Genomic DNA, 25,915 nt, shown 5'->3' on the forward strand with positions numbered 1-25,915 from the left:
ACCTGATATACTACATCACAATGAGATCTTAAAACTTAAAAGTACATTATCTCCTATCATAACTTTTGTTTTTTTTTTCAGACTCTCATACACTTTGCAAATTGCACGTAAACACAATCTTCCTGATGTTTGTTTAGATTCATTGTCTAATCTATACTATACCGAGTGTACCTATAGTCGACTGTTTTCAGAAAATTAGGCAACAAGTAAAGTGTTATCTCCAAATGGCATCTTATAATAGTAAAGCAGAATTGCAGGGCGGGTTGGAAGTAATTGAGTCTACACAACTCAAATACTTTCAGACCACGGGAAATGAAATGATTGCAGAACTGTATTCATTGAAAGGAATGCTTCTTGCTCAATTAGGTATAGTTCGTAAAAAAATTAATACGTCATGTTAATATATTACTTATTTGTGTATGTATATTTTAAATATTGCCATTATTATTTAATAGGGAGATCTGAGGATGCAAACAAAGCGTTCTCGTTTGCAATAAGCACGCACGACAAACTAGTTAAGGCTTGGGCATTGTGGGGTGATTATCTTGAATCTGTATATTCCCGAGATACACAAAAAAATATTACAATTGGAGAAAGTGCAATCACATGCTATTTACATGCTTGTCGCAATCAGAATGAATCTAAATCTAGAAAATATTTAGCGAAGGTAAAAATTCATAAATTTGTATAGAAATATTTGATATATTTTAATTTCTTCCTGAATCTACAATGAAACGATAAAAAAATACAATTTCTACTGTAGGTTTGCAATTGTTGTTTTAACATGTTTTGGACATATTTAATTTGGATATAGGTATCGTACTATGCTGGATTTGGAACAATGAATAGATTTATTAATTCCTGTGATAACTTAGATTATTTGTAGAGTATATATTAACGTTATTTGTGTAAATTATTTTTGATATGTTCTGAAATGTGCAGAATTTTTCCAAATATTCTTTATGTGCAGTCCAGTTTTCAACTGCAGGCACTGCAAACATAATTTTTGACATTTTCTGCTCTTAATAGGACCATTAGATATTTATATGTGCAGACATGTCCGGGGTTTATTAGAATATTAGATTGAAGTATTTTTAATGTTTCTTCCTTTCTAATGTTTTAAAGGTTTTGTGGATGATGGCCCAAGATAATAGCAATGGTGTATTAATGGCGGCCGTTGATAAATATGCAGGAAACTCCATTATTATTATGGCTGCCTTGGATTCCACAACTGCTTGTTTTCTTGTGCAATATAATAATACAGTATTATGAATTTATTGACGCAGGTAATCTTAATGATATTATTTTAGGAAATAAGTTTGCACAAATAGGTGATTGTAAAATTAATGTGACTAATTCTGTTAAAAAATTTAGATTGGCAGGATGTTTCCACAAGCAGTGTATTTTTAACACGTACAATGTACTTCACTCTAAAAATAGAAGAGCGAGAATGGCATAAGTTAAACAATCCCTCAACTCGCAGTCCTTCTACAGCTCAGCAGACACCAGTAAGCGAAGCGATTAAAGTGTCTCCCACCACATGGCGCTGCATGCGAATTATGAACATGCAAAAAGAAATACATCCAATGGTACTTTCATCCTTAGAGGGAATTATTGACCAGGTACGTACAGCGGTTTTATGGATCGACTTAGTCATCATGCCTGAGGTTGAAAAATAGCGAATTACAATAAAATTTCATCTAACTCCCCACTCTAGATATAAACATATTTATATGTATATATATGTAATATATATAATATATATATATATATAATATATATATGAGTGAGTTCTTGAGGGCGATACATCAACAAAGAAAAGCCAAAGATTTATAGAATAATCTTTATTTCCAAACGTTTTCGACATTCATTTTAATGTCATCATCAGTGGATCTAAAAACAGTATGAAAATTAGCATATCTAGGTAATTATAATATATGTGGATTGGTAAAGTAACTATACAATAAGAGAAAAATTAACAAACAGCAACACTTGACAAAAAACAAATATAAAAGATAGGAAAGGTAGTAGAGACTAGAATTAATATAATTAAAAAGTATAGGCAAAAATATTTAAGTACACTCATATAACTTACTTACGCATATATACATATATGTACGTACACATATCATATATATATATACTAATTATGTATAATACATAACTCACTCATATATATATATATATATATATATATATATATATATATATATATATATATATTAACAAAGTCTAATAATCGTGCATAACATCAAAAAAAACATGAATTCTTTCAAAAATATTTAAATCCATACGTTTCGGCTATAATCCTAGTCTTCGTAGTTATTCGTAGACTTACATCTCCACCATCTAGAATAACACACGATCCATTTGTGATTTTTTCAATCAGTATTTTGTGAAATATTGTGTAATTTCAGTTAATGTTATAAACATAGTGTAGTTGCATTACCATATCCTGATACCATGGATTATTAAAATTTTCCAATTTCACAAGATTAACTAATTTTTCCACTGAATGAAGGCTAGAGATATAGCCGAAACGTATGGATTAAAATAATTTTTGAAAGAAATTCATGTTTTTATTGATGTTATGCCCGATTATTAGACTTTGTTATACATATGTCAACAAAAATCAATTCAGAATCATACCATATATATATAATATATATTATATATATTATATATTCAATAGATAAGTCCTGGATTTTTCAATATATTGATTGTTTCTTTTCCGAAAGTAAATCCATAATAAAACAATATGTTTTTTGAAGATGTTTTAATACGACGTTTTCGGACTAGTACGTTCCATCATCAGGTTATTCGTAATAATTTATTATCCTATACTAATATTTTTTTGTTAAAAACACTCGTTTTTTTGGAGGATATTTGTAGATGTTACGACTACACAAGACTAACCACACTGTGTGATTTTTTAAATCATTGTGAATTAAAATATTTATTTAGATGGATTGGTTCCGAGAGAATGGTTATGAAGAAGTCTTACGACATTTACGCCAAGGGCTTGCCAAGTGTCATGCAGTAGCTTTTGAGAACGTGCTGCTGTGGGTAAAGCTCGAATCACGCCTCACACAGTAAATTTCGTAGAAAAGCTTGCAGCAACATTTGGAACTGGAATTGGTACACATAATTTTGTAATATATTTTAATATATATATATATATATATATATATATTTGTTATGTATAAGATTGAGTGCGCTTTTTACTTATGTTATTCCTTTGGTATTTATGTTTATATTTAGATATAACTATATATGTCGAAACGTATCTATACAATTAATCTTTAATGCTCTGATAAACTGTTTTTGTTCATATTCGAATTAACAATAACAAATTCAATTATTTATAGAGATATCTCAAGTTCAACTCATGCAAAATTCCGACAGCAGCCTCAGAATGTCTAGCTAGAAGAGCCGAAGCAACTAAACAAGATCCCGTATTTCAGAAGATGAAAGATCAGTTTAAAAAAGATTTCGATTTTAGTCAGCCAAATGCCATGAGATTACACAATCTGATTGGAAAATTCAAGAAATGGATTAAAATTTTAGAAGCCAAAACCAAATTATTGCCAAAGTGAGTGTAGTATGAAATCAATAGCGTTACTTGGATTTATATATGTTTAATTGACCTTCGAATAAGGAATCCAATAGTAATAAAAAACCTTTTTTTTAATTACTGTTTATTGTCGGCATTTTGGAAACTATGTGTGTTCTGTCAAGAACGTGATCTTAGCCAGAAAAATAAACAAACAAAACTATGGTACATAGTCATTATTAATCAAATTTTAAATTAAATAGGTCATTTTTAATAGAAGAGAAATGCCGCTTTTTGTCCAACTTTTCATTGAAGACAGCTGAAGTAGAGTTACCAGGAGAGTTTTTGTTACCAAGAAATTCACATTATTATGTTCGGATCGCGCGCTTCATGCCACGTGTTGAAATAGTTCAGAAACATAATGCTGCAGCTCGAAGACTTTTTATTAGAGGACATAATGGAAAAATTTACCCGTACCTGGTTGTGAATTATTTATGTTTTGGTGATACTAGAAGAGAGGAAAGAGTACTACAATTGCTAAGAATGTTAAATCATTACCTCGGAAAACAAAAGGTAACAGTAACATAAGACTGTAGAACTATATGTATATGAAAAACAATATGTTAGGCTTATTTAGCTAATCTAAAATTATAATCATAATTGTTTAAGTTTAAAGCTACTTTATATATTAAATAGTTGCACTAATTTTTATATATTATATTTGAATGATGTATATAAAGTTGCAAAGAATTTTTTTTATATATTTGTAGGAGACTTCAAAAAGATTTTTACATTTCACTATTCCGAAAGTTGTTGCTGTTTCACCACAGATTCGTTTGGTAGAAGATAATCCTGCATCGTTGTCACTACTAGATATATACAAAAAAGTAAGACATGTATATAAATCGCATCAATTTCTTAACTTATCTGCAATTTACTTCATACAAAATTAAAAATAAATTATTCTGAACATAAAAGAAATGTTTGAATTGCAAGTTATAAGATTGTATGTTTCTGAAAATTTAATCATTTTTTGGGAATTCTAAAAATAAATGAATATTAATAAATGAATTGTTTATAATATGAAAAAATAATTTTAAAAATATGAATTTTTAGATCATGATATTTATTTTATAAAAGAAAGCTAAGACCTGATTATGTGGTGTCATGTTTTAGGTTGTGCTACTACATTGGCTATTGAGCATGAAGCACCAGTAGCACGATATTATGAGAGATTGGCATCTGTTCAAGCAAGGGGTTCGCAAATATGCTATGAAATTCTTAGGGATGTTTTTCAAGAAGTGCAAAATTCCATGGCTCCTAGAACTTTGCTGAAGCATTGGGCTTTGAAAACATTTCCAAATGCTACGGATTATTGGTCTTTCCGAAAAATGGTATTTAAATTAATATATTTTGTGCATTTGTATGTTTTGTTTGAATCATTATTAAATATCAATATTTTTAGTTCACATTACAATTGGCGCTATCCTGTTTTGCGGAGTACGTTCTTCATCTGACCAGATTGAATCCTGATATGATGTACATACATCAAGATTCTGGCTTAATGAATATTGCTTATTATAAATTTGATATTGACGAAACTAATTGTAAGTACTAATTAAGAATTAAAATTTCTATCATAATCTATTTAATTGATAAAACCAATATGAGTGACAAAATGTTTGAGAATAAGAAATAAATTTTAATCTGATTGTTTCATTAATATCGTTGAAAACAGATTAAAATATATATTTAATTCCAATAAACATAATAATTTTTTTATTTCGAAGTTTTATATAATATAAATATACTAATTAATTGTCTAAAACTTAACTTTTTAGGCGAACTTCTTAGTAACAGGCCAGTTCCATTTAGACTAACACCAAATGTTGTTGAATTTGTTTCAAATTTTGGAATTACTGGACCACTGACTGCATCCATGATATCTGTAGCAAGATGTTTGACTCATCCTACATTTAAGGTAATAAACTAATGAAACTTACAAAAAATAATTATATAAGTTTAAAAAAACTAATAACAAACATTCAATACAGGTACAAACAATTCTAAAAACAATATTACGTGACGAAATTATAACAGCATATAAAAGACGTGAAGATAATAAAATAATTCAAGAAAGAAACAAAGGTATGGATGAAACTCGTGAAGCACAGTCTCTGAATCAACAAGAGAAAGCAACTGACAACTCTGTGAATGATTCAGAGCAATACATCATTTTAACCGTTGGCGTAGTTAAATCTATAACATCTCGACTAAATAGCATTGCAACTTATGAAGGAATTGATAGTAAAGTCAGCACACTTGTTACTGCTGCCACCAATTTCAATAATTTGTGTCGTATGGATCCTGCTTGGCACCCATGGTTATAAATTTATTTTCGATGCAATGTAATAATTCTATCAAAATAGTATTAATATTTTAATACGTCAAGTATAAGTATAGGTTGAGTACTTAGGCTCATATAGTTTAACTTGATAAACTTTCAATATTGACTTTCAATTGAAAATGACGTATTGCTCAATTTTGACATCAACTAAATCTATTCTTTCTAATATGTAGAAAAATATTTGATTATATCAAGGCTGAAATATTGAGTGCTTTGCACAACTCAATACTTTGCATATATATGCAGAATTTTAATAATATAAAATATAAAATATATAAAATGTCTGTGAATAGTATAATTTAGTATATTTACTTTTAAGTAAGATTGGATTAGAAGCAGTAGTAAAATAAATTGAAAAAAATTAATTCATGATGAATGGAATTGTACTTGGTATGAATGGTATTTTTTTTTAATTTTGAATTATGTTATTAAATTAATGGCATAAACGCTCTTGTATTTTATAATAACCTCAAAATGTTGAGGTACCTTAGTTTATTGCAAATTTAGTATATGATTACACAATTCCAAAATACTCAATTTCTTCAACAAAAAAAGCTCACAATTAAATTAGAACAAAATTAAATAAAAATAATTTTGATTTGCATGCTTGTCATGTGATAAATTCAACTAAGTATAGATGCTTATTGATTATATTTTTATAGCACAAGAAATAGTAATAAGTATTACAATAAATACATTTAATAATGCAACACTAAAAATATTTATATATTTTTTTATTGGTAATATTACATTCTGATTTAATTATTCCGTTATGGCGAAAAGAACCATTATTATATAATTGTCTATGCATGAAAAACCAATAAATCCAAATAAATATTTAGATGTGTTTTTATATTGCAAATAGTCATTTCACAATGTGTGCACATCATGCTCTTCAGACGTTTGAAAGTGTAAAAAAAAGACGAACTGTAAACTTGTTCCTTCAAACTTTTATATGATTTAATTTATTCATTGAGAAGTTCAAAAATCAAATTTCCAGACTATTTCAACCTGCACATGTACAACAGTTTTATTTCGATCCATGCAACACGTTTCGAACTCAGCTCTCACTCTTCTTTTATCTATGCAAGTATTACTCCTTAAATTGAAATTCTTATTATAATTCTATTAATCTTTATAAAATTAATTGATAATAAATAAATACGTAATAAACCTTTATGTATTTGATAAAAACAATCCAGATAATAGAAATAAAAAGAAAACTAGACTAAACTAAACTTAACGTCCGTTGGGTGTTTTTGCAAATAACATCTTTTTGGGATTTAACGGCGTGTCGTTTTACATCAAAACAAATATTAGCTGACAGCAAATTCAACTCATAAATGTGTCATCCGCCATATTTGTTGGTCGTCAAGTTTTACTTAAAATCCGCTAGAGGAGAGCTTGTGCTCTCCTCTCCGTATTATTTCTCAGATAAGTTACGTTAATCTTTTGTAAAGAAATATTTGCAAAAGGCAATATAATGTTTAATTTGTTAAAATATCCGATACATAATTGTGTATCGGCCCATAGATGAAAAAGAGTATATCAATCATTTAAAGTACTCTTCTTTTATCTATGGAGTATATAATGTATTATTCATAGATAAGGAATTATTCATTATTCCTCTGGAGCTCTGAATGCTTATTTATCTATGGTCTGAATGACAAAATTTGTTTTCTAGTTTTAGCGGATATTACATATGATATTAACGGTTTTTTTTTTGGGATGACTTCATTGGTGTTGATAGATAAAAATCAATTTTGACACATATCGAAAATATTTGTGCTTGGTTAAGATTAAAATCAACTTATTATTCTATTACTGATATTTATAAAATAGTTATATTTAAAAGTCAATACGATGGATATTAGTTTAGCAGAAATAATTAAAAAGAAAAAATGCAAAATTTCCAGAAACGAAATGGGTAACTTTCTAATGTATTTTTGTATTAATGTCTGCATTAATGATAAACTCAATAACGTAGTCGCCCGATTATATTATATATATTTTTCTTCAATTCAATTCATTGTTTTATTTATTCTCAAATTTTTATATCAACAAAAATATTTAACATGCAATATATGTAATATATTATTACATTTGGTTTGATTTACAGAAAAAATAGAATACCTAAAAAACGTGGAGCATTTCAGTCTGTACCAAAGGCGAATATTAAAGATGCTAGATTGAAGATAATACAAAAAAATCGGACAAAATTAGTTGATGCTCGTGATAAACTAGCGCAGATTGCTAAAAAAACTGATGCAAGACTTAAGCTGCAAAAGTTGAGAAAACAGAACGTAATAAGTAGTTAATTTTATGTAGATACATATTATGGCATTAGTGAATATACAAGTGATTAATTGCAGCTTCCTCAAAATGTTGGAAATGGTCGATTTGCCTTATCGACTAACAGAAGTGGCCAAATTAGTTTATCTACAAAAAGAGGTATACATACAAAAATGAATTATATTATATTAATGATAAAACTTATTATTATTTAGATTAATTAAGATTATTTTTCACTAAATAATTAAGTGTGTAAATGAATAATAAAAAATATCATTAACAATAGTGTCTGACGAAGGGTACATTACATATCCCTGAAACTTTGAATAAAATAAGTGAAAGGTTCAGAAATATAACTATCATTATATAATATAATCATAATGATTTTATGTAATTCACACTTTATGTTGTCAAATTTAACAAACTGTTATATTAGGAAAAATTAACTTTAATTTATTAGTAATATATGATTATATATTTTAGATTTTGTACGGAAACCAGCTGATTTACAACGACCTGCCAAGAAGGAACTTATTCCCTCAGGTATATAAATAATAATTCTTATTTCTGTCTGTTTTAAATATTTTTGAAGTTTTTCATTCATATTTAAAGTACTACATGAATATAATTCATACAATTTTACTACTAATCAATATTTCACAATAATTCTTGTAGTTTTTTAAAAATTCAAATATTGAATAACTTTTTATTATTTTTCCTATTATACAATTCTTATTGTTTTCTTAGGAAAATATAAAATATAGAAAATTATATACGCATATGTGCTGTGTTGAAATGATCAATCAAGAACGATTATATTCTCTAAGGTTGAGCTCCTTATTTATCAATATTTTAAATATATATTCTATTAATTGAAGCAATGTTATAACCTCATATAATTATTTGATTATGCTTTAGATTTTGTACGCCAGCCAGCTGCGTTACAATGGTCAGTGAAGAACAATTGTATTCGCTCAGGTTGAGCTCATTATTTATGAATATTTTAGATATATATCCAAATAATTATTTGTAGTCTTAAGAATATTTGTGGTGCAACATCTAAATACATCAACATTTTCAGATTTACCTATAACTATGACATTTAAAAATAATTATGCAATGTCTCGGATGCCACCATTGCCTGACATTGGCAATCGATCTTCACTTTGGGATTCCTCAATCAGCCGCAATGTTAAAACTATTCGCAAGCCACAGTCCATCATTCCTAAAGATTTGCACATGAAAATCACTGTTAATCAAAATGTACCTGTAAAGTAAGTCTATCAATATCAATAAATATTTCTTTTTTTTTTTTTAAATATGTATATATATGATAAAGAATATATATATATATTCTTTATCATACATATTTAAATGTGTGAAAATGTAAAATTATATTTCTCTGATGATTCAAAATGAAACTATTTTTGATGGATGAATGAACACAGTAATATTTCTCTCATTTCATGTGACTACTGTTTACATTGATACTTTATTGTAGTTTATTTATTTAAACTAATTGATTTTAAAATTATTAACTGAGAATGAGATTTAATACATTGAATGTTCATTGTGCTTTTATTTAGTGTTATTTCCAATTAATTTACAGTCGCAATATTATGGAAAGCCCTGTAGCCATGGATATTGATGATGATGTTGTTGATGCAATATATGAAAGACCAAGTAGATATAGATCGTTACGAGAAGTGACACCTCCACCAGAAAGACCACAAAATAGGGCCATATCAGGATGGAACTCAGCTCATCTTGTTCCTAGAACTAATACTATTGATTTAACTGATTCTGTCCATTCAAGACTAGATTGTAGTCCACCGCGTGTTAGGACTATGGGTATTTTATCATCAGGTTTGCTCATATTTTATCTATTATTTTATATATATATATATATGTATAATATATATATATATATATATATATGTTACGGTAAATGTGCACTTTTGGTGAATGTGCACATTCACCGGTGAATGTGCACATTCCCCAAAACGCTAGGTGAATGTGGAGTTTTCAAACAATCAATTTAAAATAAAATAATGGTTTACGTGCGTACTTGGATCGGTCTCATGAACATCTTGCGTATTTGGCGCATGCGCACTAAATAGTTAATCAGTTAATAGTTAACAGTAAATAATTGAATGGTAAAGTAGTAATATAGTGTATAATGAATAATTAATATTAAATAGTGAATAGTTAATAGTTCAATAGTTATAGGTAAATAGTTAATAGTTTAAGTAAATAGTTAAATATTAAATAGTTAATAGTTAATAGTGATTAGTGATAACTAAATAGTTTAACAGATAATAGTTAAATAGATGAATAGTAAATAGTGAATAGTTATTAGTAAATAGTGATTAGTTATAACTGAATAGTTAGATAGTGAATAGTTAATAGTAAATAGTAAATAGTGATAACTAAATAGTTAAATAGTGATAGGTTAATTGTAAATAGTGAATTAAGAATAATTGAATTGTGGATAGTTAAATAGTGAATAGTTAATAGGTAAATAGTTGAATAGTAAAATAGCGAATAGTGAATAGTGATAACTGAATAGTTAATAGTAAATACTGAATAGTGATAACTGAAATGTTAATAGTTAATAGTGAATAGTTAATAGTAAATAGTGAATAGTTATAACTGAATAGTTAGATAGTGAATAGTTAATAGTAAATAGTAAATAGTGATAACTAAATAGTTAAATAGTGACAGGTTAATTGTAAATAGTGAATTAAGAATAATTGAATTGTGGATAGTTAAATAGTGAATAGTTAATAGTTAATAGGTAAATAGTTGAATAGTAAAATAGCGAATAGTGAATAGTGATAACTGAATAGTTAATAGTAAATACTGAATAGTGATAACTGAAATGTTAATAGTTAATAGTGAATAGTTAATAGTAAATAGTGAATAGTTATAACTGAATAGTTAGATAGTGAATAGTTAATAGTAAATAGTAAATAGTGATAACTAAATAGTTAAATAGTGATAGGTTAATTGTAAATAGTGAATTAAGAATAATTGAATTGTGGATAGATAAATAGTGAATAGTTAATAGGTAAATAGTTGAATAGTAAAATAGCGAATAGTGAATAGTGATAACTGAATAGTTAATAGTAAATACTGAATAGTGATAACTGAAAAGTTAATAGTTAATAGTGAATAGTTAATAGTAAATAGTGAATAGTTATTAGTATATAGTGAATTACGAATAATTGAATTGTGGATAGTTAAATAGTGAATAGTGAATAGTAAATAGTGATAACTGAATAGTTAATAGTAAGCAGTGAATAGATAATAGAAAATAGTGAATAGTTATGAGTAAATAGTGAATTAAGAATAGTTAAATAGGTAATAGTAATTAGTTAATAGTAAATAGTGAATAGTAAATAGTGATAACTGAATAGTTAATAGCAAATAGTGAGTAGATAATAGCAAATAGTGAATAGTTATTAGTAAATAGTGAAATAAGAATAGTTGAATAGGTAATAGATAATAGTTATTAATTAAATAGTTAATAATTCATAGTTAATAGTTATTAGATAAATTGTTAATTAGTTAATAGTGAATAATAAATATAAATATAAAATATAAATATAAATTTAAGTATAGATATAGATATAAATAGAGATATAAATATAAATATATGAATTAGTATTTCACCCGCACATGCGCGAGTGAACTCACATTCGCCAAATGAGCCGGTAAATGTGCACATTCACCGGTGAATGTGCACATTCGCCGAAATATTCACATTTACCGTAACATATATATATATATATATATATATATATATATATAACATATATATTACATTTTGTGTATTTTTTATGTGTCAGAATCTAAAGATTACTCAAGAAGCCCTCCCAGAATTCCTAGTCGCACTAGAACTCAACAGCAGTCCAGACCTGTTCAAAGTTATAACTTACCACAAGGGTATAGAATAGTTGTTAGTAACCTTCAAGCAAATGTTACCCAAGAGGATATTAAGGTGTGTAATTGTAAACACGTAATTTATTGTTGTATGTTTTAAAAACCCTCTCGTCTTAAAAATAACTTTTAAAAAATTTGAATTAAACTTTATATTACAGGAATTATTTGAGGATGTGGGAGAACTTTTGGAATCTCGTTTGGTTAGACCGGGAACTGCTGAAGTTATTTTCAAGACATTGGCTGATGCTCAACAAGCAGTGGATGTGTATCACAATCGACAACTAGATGGTCAGCCTATGAAATGTTTGCTAGTTAATCCAAGACAGGGAAATAAACCAACAGCTCCGGCATTGAAACCCACCAGGTAAATTATTTGAAAAATAACGCTTAATTATCCATTTTAATTAAATATACATAATAATTCAATATTAATTTGCTCATATAGAAAAATTCAGATCTACCTTGTAGCAAAGGATTATTTTAACTATATTTTGCCATTTTTTGGTTTTACAGAAAATAAATAAGTCTAAATTCTTTATGTTATGCTTTCTTGTATGTTCTTCCTTCGCATTGCTGCTTCTTTGTATAATTGATAAACTAATTTTTATTTCTTGCTCTCAAAGAGTGGAGCATAAATTTATTCAATTTTTCAATCAATACAAAAGTTTTACAATCGAGGCAAAAACAAGTACATAAATTAATATCATGTATTAATCAATTTAATTTCAGTAGTCAATTGAGAGGTTATGTACCGAAAAGAGCCAGTACTATTGCTGAGCCTGATTTAGAGGCCTTTCATGCTGCAATGTTTATGAGGAGATAAAAAATTAGGACGAAGGTACATCATTTTATTTTACCAGAAATAATCATATACAATTTGAGTCTAAAATAAATTTAATTTTAAATGAATTATTTATAAAAATTTGAGCAATTATTGTGTGGCTTGATTTTATTATATTGTGTGCAAATGAATTTTAGAGGAAAAAAAGTGTTGTCATTTTACTTTTAATTAATGGATTTTAATTAACTAAAATATATATTATATTTCATATAAAAAAATATTAAATAAAATAATTTTAACATGATGCTTACCTATATATATATAATTGACATACTATTGAAGAATTTAAAGGTGTGAATTTAAATTACTTATAACATCAAAATATTGATTGTAATCTCATAATAAATGAAAATAATTCTGATCGGTGATTGGAAACAAAAATTAATAGAAAGTTGAGTTCAAGACTGAATTAAAATTTTCTTTTTATTGTGCCACTTTTTTTCTTTATCAACTTTTTTTATATATTGTTACATCTATTCAGTTGTTAAACAGTCTGATTAATCTTTGTAAGTTTTAAGTGGATTACAAAAAGTCGGATAAAGACACTTATATCACTGTGTAAATTTTTATAAATCTATTTTCACAAATTTGCGAGTATAATAAAAAATTATAAAAATTTTGTTGCACCAGACAATTATAAAATTTGGTTTCTTCATTTTTGAAGAACTTGTCTTTCTATTTTAAATATTGTTCATTATTATAATAATTGTTAGATTTGTAATAAAAAAAAACATCAATTATGTATGAGAGTTCAGTTCATCAGTTTTTAAAGTGTGACCATTAAAATATTTTTAAATATTATTTTTTTAAATTTCACTTTTTAAAATGAATAAGAAATCCAGATTCTTTCAGTCAGTTTTAGCTCTTCAAATTGGTTCGATGATGAATTAGTTAAACATTGTTCTGACATTAATATTTTTTCTTCTTTGGAGTTTTTTTCTCGGGTGGAGGTTGATTTTCTGGCACATTCTTCCAAGGAATTCGGAGTTTATAGTTTGGAACGCACAATGCTCTGATCAACGGTAATTGGCGCAAGTATGTTCGATGGAAATGGTATAAGATAGAAGTACATTCTTCACCTTCAAAAACTTTTATACTTTTCGGAGGGTGCTAAAATATAAAAATCAATTATGAATAACAACATGAGAATACAGAGAAATAGTGAAAAATATTTTGCACTGAGCTAGGTGCCAAGGGCTGAATTTGTATATTTCATTTGTTATTAGAATTTTGGATTTTAGGGCTATAAGATTTTTAAGACTTTTAAAATTTCTAACTGAAAAATCTATAAAATAAGTCGAAATAGAGAGGTGGATACGATAAATACGTGGCAATTCATTGAAACACTTTTTTTAATAATATATTTTATTATTAATTTTGAAAAATAGAAGTAGTACATTTTAATAAATGAATAAAAATTTACCAAAAATTGTACTATGTCGAAGACAAAATCATATTTACAAGAATCTTCAGAAAAACCAGTATGATAATTTAATGCTATCATATCCTATTTATTGTATTCCTATAATTCAATTCTCAATTCAATTGTATATATTTGTTTGGAACATATTTAAAATTAATAGCAAAAACTTGTATTTCAAATAAATGCGCCCTCCCATTGCCTTGAAGTTTGTTAAATGTTTCAATTATGAGTTGGCAACCCGTCGGCCAAAGTTGTAAAAACTTTTATTTCTTTCCGTAAACTGTTGTCACCAACTGTTATACTTGTTTATATATGGTTGTCACTATGTCGTGTTTACAAAGTGTCAGTTTCGGTGTACTGTTAATAAGTGTTAAATTTAAATACATTATTTTCGCAAGTCTATCCAAAAAACTATATAATCTAGAATTAATACTCGCAATAATCTATTTATATTTTTTGGATAAGTTTTTATACATAATCGCAATTTATCTTTAATTTTGTGAATTGTTCAAAAATATTAGTTTGTGATAATAATGTGTATAATGTTACGCAAGAAGGACCGATGTGTTTTTGCAGTGTCAATTCCAATGCAGTTCTCAAAGCTGAAATTATCGGTGAGTAATCTTCATCAATCGAAATATTATTGCAAAAAATATAGGTGACAAGAGCATACATGTCGTAGACTATGCACTTAGTATATATTCCGGTTATCAACAGAATTGTTTGATTTCCATGTTCTTGTTAACTTCCCGTAGGGTAAGTTATTATAATGGGCCGAAAATCGAAATTGAAAATTTTTACATTTCTCGACGTTTTGAAGGTTTCTGAACGTTTGGGCATAACTCAGAAAAAATGGATGTGTGTGTGTAGCTGTGTATGTATGTATGGATACAATTTTTCGTCCACGTTTTCGGGCGCACGGATCAACCGATTTGAATGGTTCAAAAAACATTCGATTTCTATTGATAGGGAGATGTGCTGATTAGTTTTTGGCAAAGGCAGGTCCAGCAGTTACGGAGATAAAGATCAAAGAGTGCAGAAAATAGAAATCGAGTTTTTGAGAGAACGGAGCATCCGATTTGAATGATATAAAGAACATTCAATTAGTAATGAGGGAAAAGTGGTAATTAGTTTTTGGCAAAGGCAGGCCGAACCATTTCGGAGATACAGCTAAATGTGCAAAAAATTGCAGTTGTTGAGAGAACTAAGCGTCCGATTTGAATGATTTAAAGAACTTTCTGCTTGTTTTAACAAAATAATTGATTTTGGAAAAAAAAAATTTTGTTTAAAAAATTTTTTTTTCAATTTTTTTTCAAATTTTTATTTTGTATATCAAAAATAATTCAGATTTTAATCGTAGTTCTGACTAAAGTTTTAATGTACTTTAAACAAATATGTTTTTTACAATTCAGTTTATATAATTCTTATAAATATTAGACAATGTTACAATATTAATAATAATCTATTTGAAAACATTCAATATTTCTCTAACATTTCGTTACGGTATGGGAAGTTCTAGCAATTTGCCTTAAGGCACGATGCCATACGCCCCACTAGTTTGTCAATATTTTGAACTAACAAATGAATATCATTAAAACTTAAGTGTGTTCATATAAATGACTGCAATATTTTATAATAACTATACAAATGCTGGTATGGAACGTTGATATTATTCGGCTCGAAAAATCTCGAACCGTTTTGCCCCAATCTGACTATCACGTCTTCAATTAGCGTATTTCCGTATCAGTATTTTAAAGAAAAAAAATATATTATGATATCTTACAAATTTAATCAAAATTATAGAAAATATGCCGGTAGCTAAAAATGCAATAGTTTTCCAGTCCAATAAACCCAAGAACACTGCAAAATTGCAGTGAGTCAGTCAATGAAAATTGAAATTTCAAGTTTTAAAAGCCCGGTGCACAGCGACGCCAATATTTCTTGTAACAGGATTTCTGGTAAGGTGAGCAAGAATTTTGCGCCAGATTTTCACTTATTTTACGATTAATAATAATTTTGTGCATTTTCAAATATATACACTGTGAATTTCACAATTCATATTTTATAGGCCTAAAATGCTCTAATGCTCATAGTGTCTAAACAGAGCACAGTATGAAATTTATACAAATATATGTATACACAATATATATCGTATCCGATTAGTATGAATTCATAAGATGATTCAATCTCATATTTCTGAGAATTAAATAAAAATAATAATAATAAAAAGATAATAAAATCCTGCAGTTTAACATGACAATTATTAAGATTTAAAATCAATATCTTTATCGGATAATTAATATTGTTAGAAAAATATTAAAAAGGTTATGAAAATTTAGTAAAAATTTTATGTAAATTTAATACCCTACGGGAAGTTAATTGGAAATAAAGGAAATCTGTCTGGCAAGATCGTAAAATATGTCGGGCAAGATCGTAAATTATGATTTATCATATCGTTGCTAGGTAACGATATGATAATGTCCGGCAATCATGCACTAATCAGGAAATCTGGCGTCGCGTGCACCGGGCTTTACAGTGATCTGCACAGCTTCCAGGCCTTGATTCAATGGATAATTTATGATTTTACTATAAAATGTCTTTTTTAAACAAGTTTGATTTATTAACATCATCACGTAAAGTGTTATGGGAACAATCCTGAATAATGCCAAAACTAATGGTAACAGAACAGTTGAAAAATCAAATGACTCTGGATTAAGCATTAAAGCATGTGGAAGTATCCCAAAGTAATATATCTTACTTTTATTTCGTTGAGTATCTACTGAATATAATATTACATGAAAATTCAGTTGTCTACTTTTATCTTTAAAGAGAAGTATGAATTTTTCGTATGGTTGAGACAGTTTTTGTACCTAACTGATGTACTGTATTGATGTGTTGTATATATTGTGAAACTCGTCATAACATTCCATTAAGAATAAATAGCATACATAAAATATACTGAATATAAAGTTACCTGAACAGCATGTCTAAACAACAATTCACGAAAATAAGCATAAACATCCGCCGGTATACGCCATGGGTCGGCTACAAAGTATCGATGAGTGGTCATGTATATTCTCGTCAAGAAGAAGCCCTTTTTGGGTGCCATAGAGTTCGATTGGCAAAAAATTATTACCTCAACCATCATTTCTACGAAAAACGATTGGGTTGACGGACTTCGAAAGTCTTTGGGTATTTTAGTTCCTGTAAACGGCAAAAGATATTATATAGATTTAATTCAAATGGTTATCACATAGACCTTATACAATACATGGACTGCTAGTTGAGCGCATAAAAAGTGTCAAAAGATGTTCTATGGTATGAGGGCATACGAGGGTAATTTTGCGGCCGAGATATGTCAAATACGAACACGAGCTTTACCGAGATTAGTCGAATGCACTCGATCGCTTAAATTTTACAGTTACTTGGGTTCACGTGATGTTTGATCGCTCGGGTTTTTAAACTAAAAGAGGATAAAAATATACCTGTTGTAAAATTGTTAAAAGTAAAATGTCTTCTAAAATGTGTTTGGTCTGTGGTAAAGTTCCTGATTGCAGTAAAACCTGTTCTGAATGCTTCGCAAGTATTCCGGGAAATTCGACATTCATCGATATAAAAAATCGAGGATATCTTTCCGATGAAATGTTTAAATTATATTTATGTATAGAAACCCTAATTCGAAATTCTTTAAATTTAATGTACAAAAGTTCATATGAAAGCACGATTCTCCGAAAGTTGAATGACTTGGGACTTGCACATTTTTTTAGATCAAGCCATTTCCAGCAATTTGTCCAGCACTATCATGACCTTATCAACTTTGTCGCAAAAATGTATTTAACAATTAGAATGCACCATGAAGAACATAAAAAAAGCAAAGTTGATAAATATGTACGCCACTTTCACACAAAAATTGTGCTTTTTAAACACCAATAATAAATATATTACATTTAAACAAATATTTCATTGTTGCTTTCTAATTTCCCATAATAGCTCTAGCCAACTGTTCTTATTTTCAGTGAATTTTATAATATGTAAAATATTTTTTTAATTTTTTTTCTTATTTTCCTTAAACACTTTGTATAACTAAAATAAATAAATAAATATATAAATAGTTCATTACATTCATTAACATAAATTGTATATTATATAATATTTTCCCAACAATTTCGAACACACGGACTTTCATTTGACGTTCAAGCGATTGAGTTTGACATATCTCGGCCGCAAAATTACCCTCGTTTGCCCTTATACCATAGAACATCTTTTGACACTTTTTTACTTGAGAAATGTATGGGGACTAGCAGTCCATGAAATTGTATAAGGTCTATGGGTTATCATCATATCTATATTATTGTGTGTTTGATAAATTAATACGGTCTGAAAAACTAAAAAAATCTGATCGATAAATATTCAATAAAATTTGACGTAAGATAAAATATACACGAGGTGGAAGATGGGTGGAAGTGACATTTCCGCAATGTTTGCGGTTACGTAACCGCTATGTTTGACGTTATAGATGTTACGTAAAATTAACGTTTTAATTACGTTTGGTGGTTTATTGGGTAGCAACTGAGATTTCGCAGCTTTTTCAATTTTCAACTGTTAATTTTCTAAAATATTACTAAATGCCTTTAATAATACTCTAATATGTTCTTGATAAGTTCTTATCATTTATAACATTAAAAAATCATCCTTTATTAATTCACCTGCAATTTTTGCAATTTTTTTTCTTTGCTTCATATGCTTCGGGCAGTACATTGTTTCTACGTCGTCTATGCTAAGTTCCGTGCTCGGACATTCGTTTAATATTTTTGGAGGATCAACTGGTTTTACGGCTGAAAACGCCAAAATTCTTAATTTATTAATTAATATACCTGGTGCTGAAGCTCTTCTTTCCTTTGGGAAAGCTGACCTGTGATAAAAACATTTTTAAATTTCAATGCAAAGATGCTATATCGTAATATAGTAAAGACAATTCTGACTTGATTGTCAAAGGAAATGAATCAGCACGACGTCTCCTTGGTGGTGGTTCTTTATTCATTTCGGTGCACATGCTCGGAAACGGTATGTTATACTGTAAATATAATAAGTGGTAATATTATTTGAAAAGCCAAAAAACAAAAATTATTTGATATATAAAATAAATGTCAGATAGCAATGCCTTAGATAGCCAAAACATATAGATAGTAAATAATCTGATTAACAATCATAGGAGTAGATATGGAGTGGATTTACACTCATTATAGTAAATTTCACTCATGCAATTGTATTTGCTCTCTTTGTAAATATACTATATATTTACATATGTCGTATGAAAAATTGCAATTTCTTTCAAAATGCGTTCTATCTCATTATTTCGTTAATTTAGAGCACAAATTTTATTTATCTATAAATGGATAACATTAAATTATAGATCTAGGAACCTATGTTTGGAATCATAACCCAGCAAACCACAAAAGTTAAAACCACGTAGCTTATTCTGTAACTTTCGTTACGAAACTAATGTTAAGTTAAAAAAACGATGCTATTACGTATAATTGTAACCTTTAAGCGCCGTAATAATTCTGTAATTTATATTCATAGTGTGATAATGAAACGTTGTAACATATCAGCACTGTTTTTCATGAATAGAAAAATCTTTTCGAAGTCTAATAATTTTCTTGTTATTTATATAATAAAACAAAATAAATTTATTTGATTTTGATATATATTATATTGATTATTGTTCAAGAACAATGCAATATAGACAATGTATTTTTATGTACTTTTAACAATTATTTTCAAAACTTTCATTAACAATTCAATCAAATATGACTCTTTTAAACTGAAAGTAAAATATTGACTTCTTTTGAGTCACACATTTTCTTAATTTTAGTTTTGTGCTGTTAATAAAAGTTTTGCAAAATCTCAAATGACAACATGAACGACGATCATGAGTTATACCTAGCACAGTTAAACATACATGTTATTTTGTACCTCAAATTCATAGTGGACGAAAACTGAATTGACAATTTGTTATTACATATATTCAAAACCCTTAATATTTAAAATATAAAATTATATTTAATTTAAAATTTTATGAGCTTCAACTCAATTAGAAAGAAAACTGTTTTAATTTCTATTCAAAAAGCGACTTGCTAATTCAGACGATTCAAATATTCAAAGCTAGACAATTATGCTTGATCAAACTTATATTGATAAGACAAAATTAAGATTTGTTGATTCAAATAATTTTAAGACGATTTAATGATATAAAAATTATATTGACAACTTATATGCTCATTGAGACTTTAAAAGTAAAATAAGTAATTCACAAATACAAATTTTATATTAAAATAAATTATATCTTAAATAATTGCAAGACAAGCATAACTGTAAAACTGTAAGCAATTTTATATTAGGCAGCAGACATAAATGAACAAGACAAACAGTTTTATATATTCTACAAGTGATAATTTGGGTCAGAATATTGAAATATTTATCAAAATAAATATTTATTTTATATTGTATGATTCAAAACAAATATGTAATTTATAATTTCAAACATATTAATTTTTCATTTTTAAACCAGATATATTTTTAACAATTGTCAATTAAATTAATTCATTTATTTATTTATGGTAATATATAATATGAATATAATAATGATTCATATAACATGATTTATATTATATTTTCTTTTTATATAATGAATTCTAACTATAATATAATAATGTATAATAGCAAGTCGGTAACACACATTTATATAAGTTTCAATCGCTATATATATATTACATATATTTTCTTGTAGATGGAATGAATATTAGAATTAACAATATCTTCTATTAAACAATTTTTTTAAATATTTTGAATTGGAAACCTACTTGATACTATCATCCATTATAAGATGATTTTCAATAACAATTTGTGTAATTATTACATACTTCACCAATCAACATTATTTAAAATTTTAATATCGATAAATGTATATTATTTGTATGTACAAATAATATAAATTTACTGAGCTAAAATTTTACCATAATATACTAACTAATATAATTCAAAATTACATAAAACTTAAAAATAAATTTTAATTGTACACCTATAATGCACATTGTACATGTGCAAATTATGTGTATGTATATGCATATCAAGCATATGAGTTTGTAAAAAAAGCCAGTAATCCCAATGAACACAATGAACACATTTAAAATATAGAAACAAAACATGTCTTATTTACAAAATCGGAGAAATTTCAAAACACATAATTTCATGTACCCATGGCAATTAGAAAAATGTATGGCAATATAAAAAATAATGTTTTGATTCTCATTCCCTAATTCTGTTCATCATTTATTTTAAACAATTTCTTTTGTGTTTTTATTCAAATGACATATTTGATGATTTATTTCACGAATATAAATCAAATTAAATAATAAGTTTCATTTGTGTTATAAAAATAATAAAATATATGTTTGGTAATAAAATTATAGATATAACAGGATTTTAATAAAATATTTGCCAAAATATATAAACCAGTAAAAAAATTTAAACACAAGTTAAAAAGCTACATTTACTCTTAATTCATCAAATATATACATACACACCAACATACTCATACATTTATATATATATATATATATATATATATATATATATAATTGTGTGAGTGTGAAAATGCATGATTGATTAAAGAAGTTGTATAAAAATTTGAATATATTAACACATTTATATAGATTTGATTAAATATAAATAACCCATATAGCATATAAATATTTTCATATTGTACTGCTTTTATATATTAAATGATTAATGATGAATTTTATTAAATGGAACATAATGCATTTACTAGAAAAAATACAAAGGATATTATTTGAGTAAAGGATTAAAAAATGTATTTGATAACATCTGTTAGTAAATGCATAATGAGCCGTGCAAGAAGAAAACCTGTTCCTACATCTCGATGATTCAATGACAAAATATGCACTATGTGTGACAATATCACAGAGGCTTTTTTCTCTTCATCTTAAATATTGACAATCAGTGTCAGTAATAACACAAATATAAAGATTTTCTTTTTATTAACACTTTTTTTGAAACAATCTTTCTTTTTCATTTTTATTAAGCGTCATTAATTAATTTTATATAATTGGCTTCAGAATACTAATAGTATTATTCATCACCATTATTTTGAAATCGCACATGAAGCAAATATTATTTGTATTTACTGAAGAAGATAGTAACTTATCCAAAGGTCCATAAATATAGGCCTTATCAATGAAATATACTTTTTTCATGGGTATTTTGCATATTAAATGATGAGCAAATGTTTTAAAGATATACGAGACAGAAATTGTAAGCTTTATCTCCTCGTGAAAGTTTTTATGAGATAAATTTGCTATGCAATTATTTTTTCTATTTGTTAAGTATAAATAAAATTCATCAACTTAAATAATCTGTGATACTACCACCTAATTTTATAAATTTATAAGAAAAATTGTTTCAAATATATATTACACAAATACTAATTTGTGTCCATTTCACATAGAATCAAGATTTTTTAGACATCGAAATCAAATTTTTCAGGTTTAACTTTTTCTCTTGATTCAGTACTATGTTAGTAGATTTAGATAACTTTCTCTTCTAATTATTTTTATATAGCTTAAGAATCTATTTTTTACCTTAATTTATATTTCATATAGCGCACCTACGTGAATTACAGTAAATTTTCAATTTTAGGACACTACATATCAATGCATACTTATTTAGAATACTATGAAATACACATTCATGAATGTATGACATAGATTTATCCGTTATAGTAGAAGGTACAGAAATTGTTTCTAATATTTTTATATCATTTGTTTAATTAACAATGTAAATTTTTTGTATTACAGAATCTATCTACTTGGTAATAGGTAGATAGGAGGATTTCTGTTTAAAACACTCTAAAATAAAAATAATATGTGATTATATATTTAATATATATTTGAATATATAACATTTATTTTGAAATCTTTTTAGGTAAAACATTTTGTACATTTTGTTTTCATTTTTTTCTTTAAAGAAAATTGCACACAGACATTTTTATTAAACATGGCAATTGACGTGAAAATATGCCATTAAATATGTATAAAAACAATTATAATGTATTTTTTATATAAATAATGTAAAATATTGAATTGAATTTTTAAACATTATTTAAAACATAACTATCTAGTTATAGAATTAGAAATCGATTTGACATAAATTGCATAAATCTATCATATACGCTTAATAATATTGATAAAAAAAATATTATCAGTTCTGTATGTTATACAGTGCAACGAGGCTTGTAGCTATAGATTCCGATGAAAGAATAACTAAAAGTTGGCAAATCTGATTCAACCGTTATTTTATCAATAGAAGTAAACGCATTTGTTACTAAGTGGATATAATATATGAAGTAGTTTAACAACTTTCACTTAATTTTAAATTGTAACAACATTAACTTGTTTTATTTATAATTATATTTATTTAACAATTATCTAATATATTAATATATAATTCTTTGCTGTTCTGCGATATTTTTGTTACTATTACTTGTTCTAAATATAATATTATGAAATGAAGGATTTTTATAGCATATTTGAATTAGACTTTTAATGAAATACACATCATCTATATAACTTTTAATTTTGTTATAACTGCTCATTTAATGAAAATTGATAATTCATATTTACGATGTTTTTTATGCGATATATACAAATGAAAACATTAATAATAAAATGAAATTAGTGAGGAGGTCTTTTTGAATAATTGCACATTTGTGATGTTTATAAAAAAATGTTTCAAATTAGCTAATTAAGACTAAGTATGGAATTAACACCCTCATTAAATATGAAAACATGAGCAGGTAGAATTATATTCTTCAATTCATTAATGTATATATGGCTTCTCTGTACAAATAAAATATATAAAAAATTAATAATAGTCATCAATAATAAAAATAGATACTTTACCCATACTACAACAAGTAAAACTAGTTTTAACTTACACATATAACAAATATATAACTATAAAATGTATACGATGTAACAATATACACGTCTGAACCAAAAAAATATGATAACTTCGTTACGAAATTTAAATCTGTTTGGAAAATATAACAGAGACATAAATCATTTTAAGAATAAATTGATATTCTTGTTATAATCAAGGTCTTAGTAGGGATACTCTTGCAAAATTCTTTTTTCTTTTCTTTTCAATGGAATTCATATTATCACGATAGGTAGTGCTGTTTAGATAAAGCTGGGCCTGTAAAAAAATTATACTATGTATATTTCTGTATTTGAAATAGAATGATTTGCATACGCAAGGATATATTTAAAAAAGTGTGGAGCATTACAACGAAGAACTAGTTAGACCTAGTACATTATATTTTTTTCTTATAAAACACTTGGCAGGGCTAATAATACTCTGGGAACCATATATCGCTACAATTCGATTGCTGATATCTGGTACATAAATCTTTCTTCAAAAATTGAACATGGAAACGAGTCTTGGAGAAACGCGATTCTTCTACTTGATGCAAATTCAAAGAGAGATGAGAATTAAGAAAAAAAAATTATATACATGTCTAAGGAAATATAAAACTCTATTGAAAAGAGAGTGGTTCATAAGTATGTTATGAAATGATATACAAAAAAAAATAATTTGGTATTCAAATATATATATTTGAAGTATTTCGCAGCCCAATCGTCGAATTAAAAAAAGATTAAATAGAAAACATTTTTTATTCTATTAGACGTTTCGACACTTAATGTGTGTCATCATTCAGTAATCTAAAAAACATATTACATAAATAACAATAGTTGATATTAAATATAAAATTATAAAAAGGAGAAAATTGTATAAATACGAAACCAGGAAAAACAAAATGAAATTATATAAAATTTGTTAAACACTAAACTTGTCCAAAATAATATCATAACTAATCATAATTAATTACCGGCACGTGCGGTAGAGTGAGTGTATGCGGGGTGTAAGAAACAAAAGAGGAATGAGAAATAGAGAAGAGACATAAAGGGAAAAGGGAAAAGGGATATATATATATATATATATATCATCTTACCTCGACTATCTGCTCCTTAGCCGAATCATCCGTCCAGGAGCGTGGTTCATTGCATTAGAGTCGAGAGCGCGTTGTGCCTGGCGCGTTTCACTTCCTCCTCGGCAATGCGCTGCTCGATCAAGTACTGGGCGGTGCCGATGGCACTCGGGGAGCCGTGTATCGTCACAATTCGATTCCTGGTACCTGGTGCAAAGATACCTTTCTTCGAAATCTGGATGTTAGCACCGGATAAGTGCTGGATTTCGATCAAACTACGACCGCCAGGGCCTATAAGAAAATAAAGAATTATTAGATGACGTAGAAATCTCTCGATTGCAATTGGCTTTTAAAACACATTTTTTTGTAGAACTGAGCATATATAC

The 25,915-nt window shown here is 27.1% G+C and overlaps 1 protein-coding gene across 1 annotated transcript in view; it reads left to right on the forward strand.

Annotated features, from left to right (window-relative positions):
* Positions 1-25,915, forward strand: part of LOC113386197 (transformation/transcription domain-associated protein-like) — a 38,532-nt gene that overhangs the window by 1,757 nt on the left and 10,860 nt on the right. Inside the window, 8 exon segments of the mRNA XM_026623993.1 lie at positions 82-147; positions 149-366; positions 456-667; positions 1,126-1,190; positions 1,192-1,263; positions 1,265-1,286; positions 1,375-1,405; positions 1,408-1,622. Coding sequence (XP_026479778.1) covers positions 82-147; positions 149-366; positions 456-667; positions 1,126-1,190; positions 1,192-1,263; positions 1,265-1,286; positions 1,375-1,405; positions 1,408-1,622 — 901 coding nt within the window.

The sequence above is a fragment of the Ctenocephalides felis genome, unplaced genomic scaffold (genome assembly GCF_003426905.1).
Source record: "Ctenocephalides felis isolate EL2017-DRISC unplaced genomic scaffold, ASM342690v1 CF-g0.4_SCAFFOLD_03571, whole genome shotgun sequence".
NCBI lineage: Eukaryota > Metazoa > Arthropoda > Insecta > Siphonaptera > Pulicidae > Ctenocephalides > Ctenocephalides felis.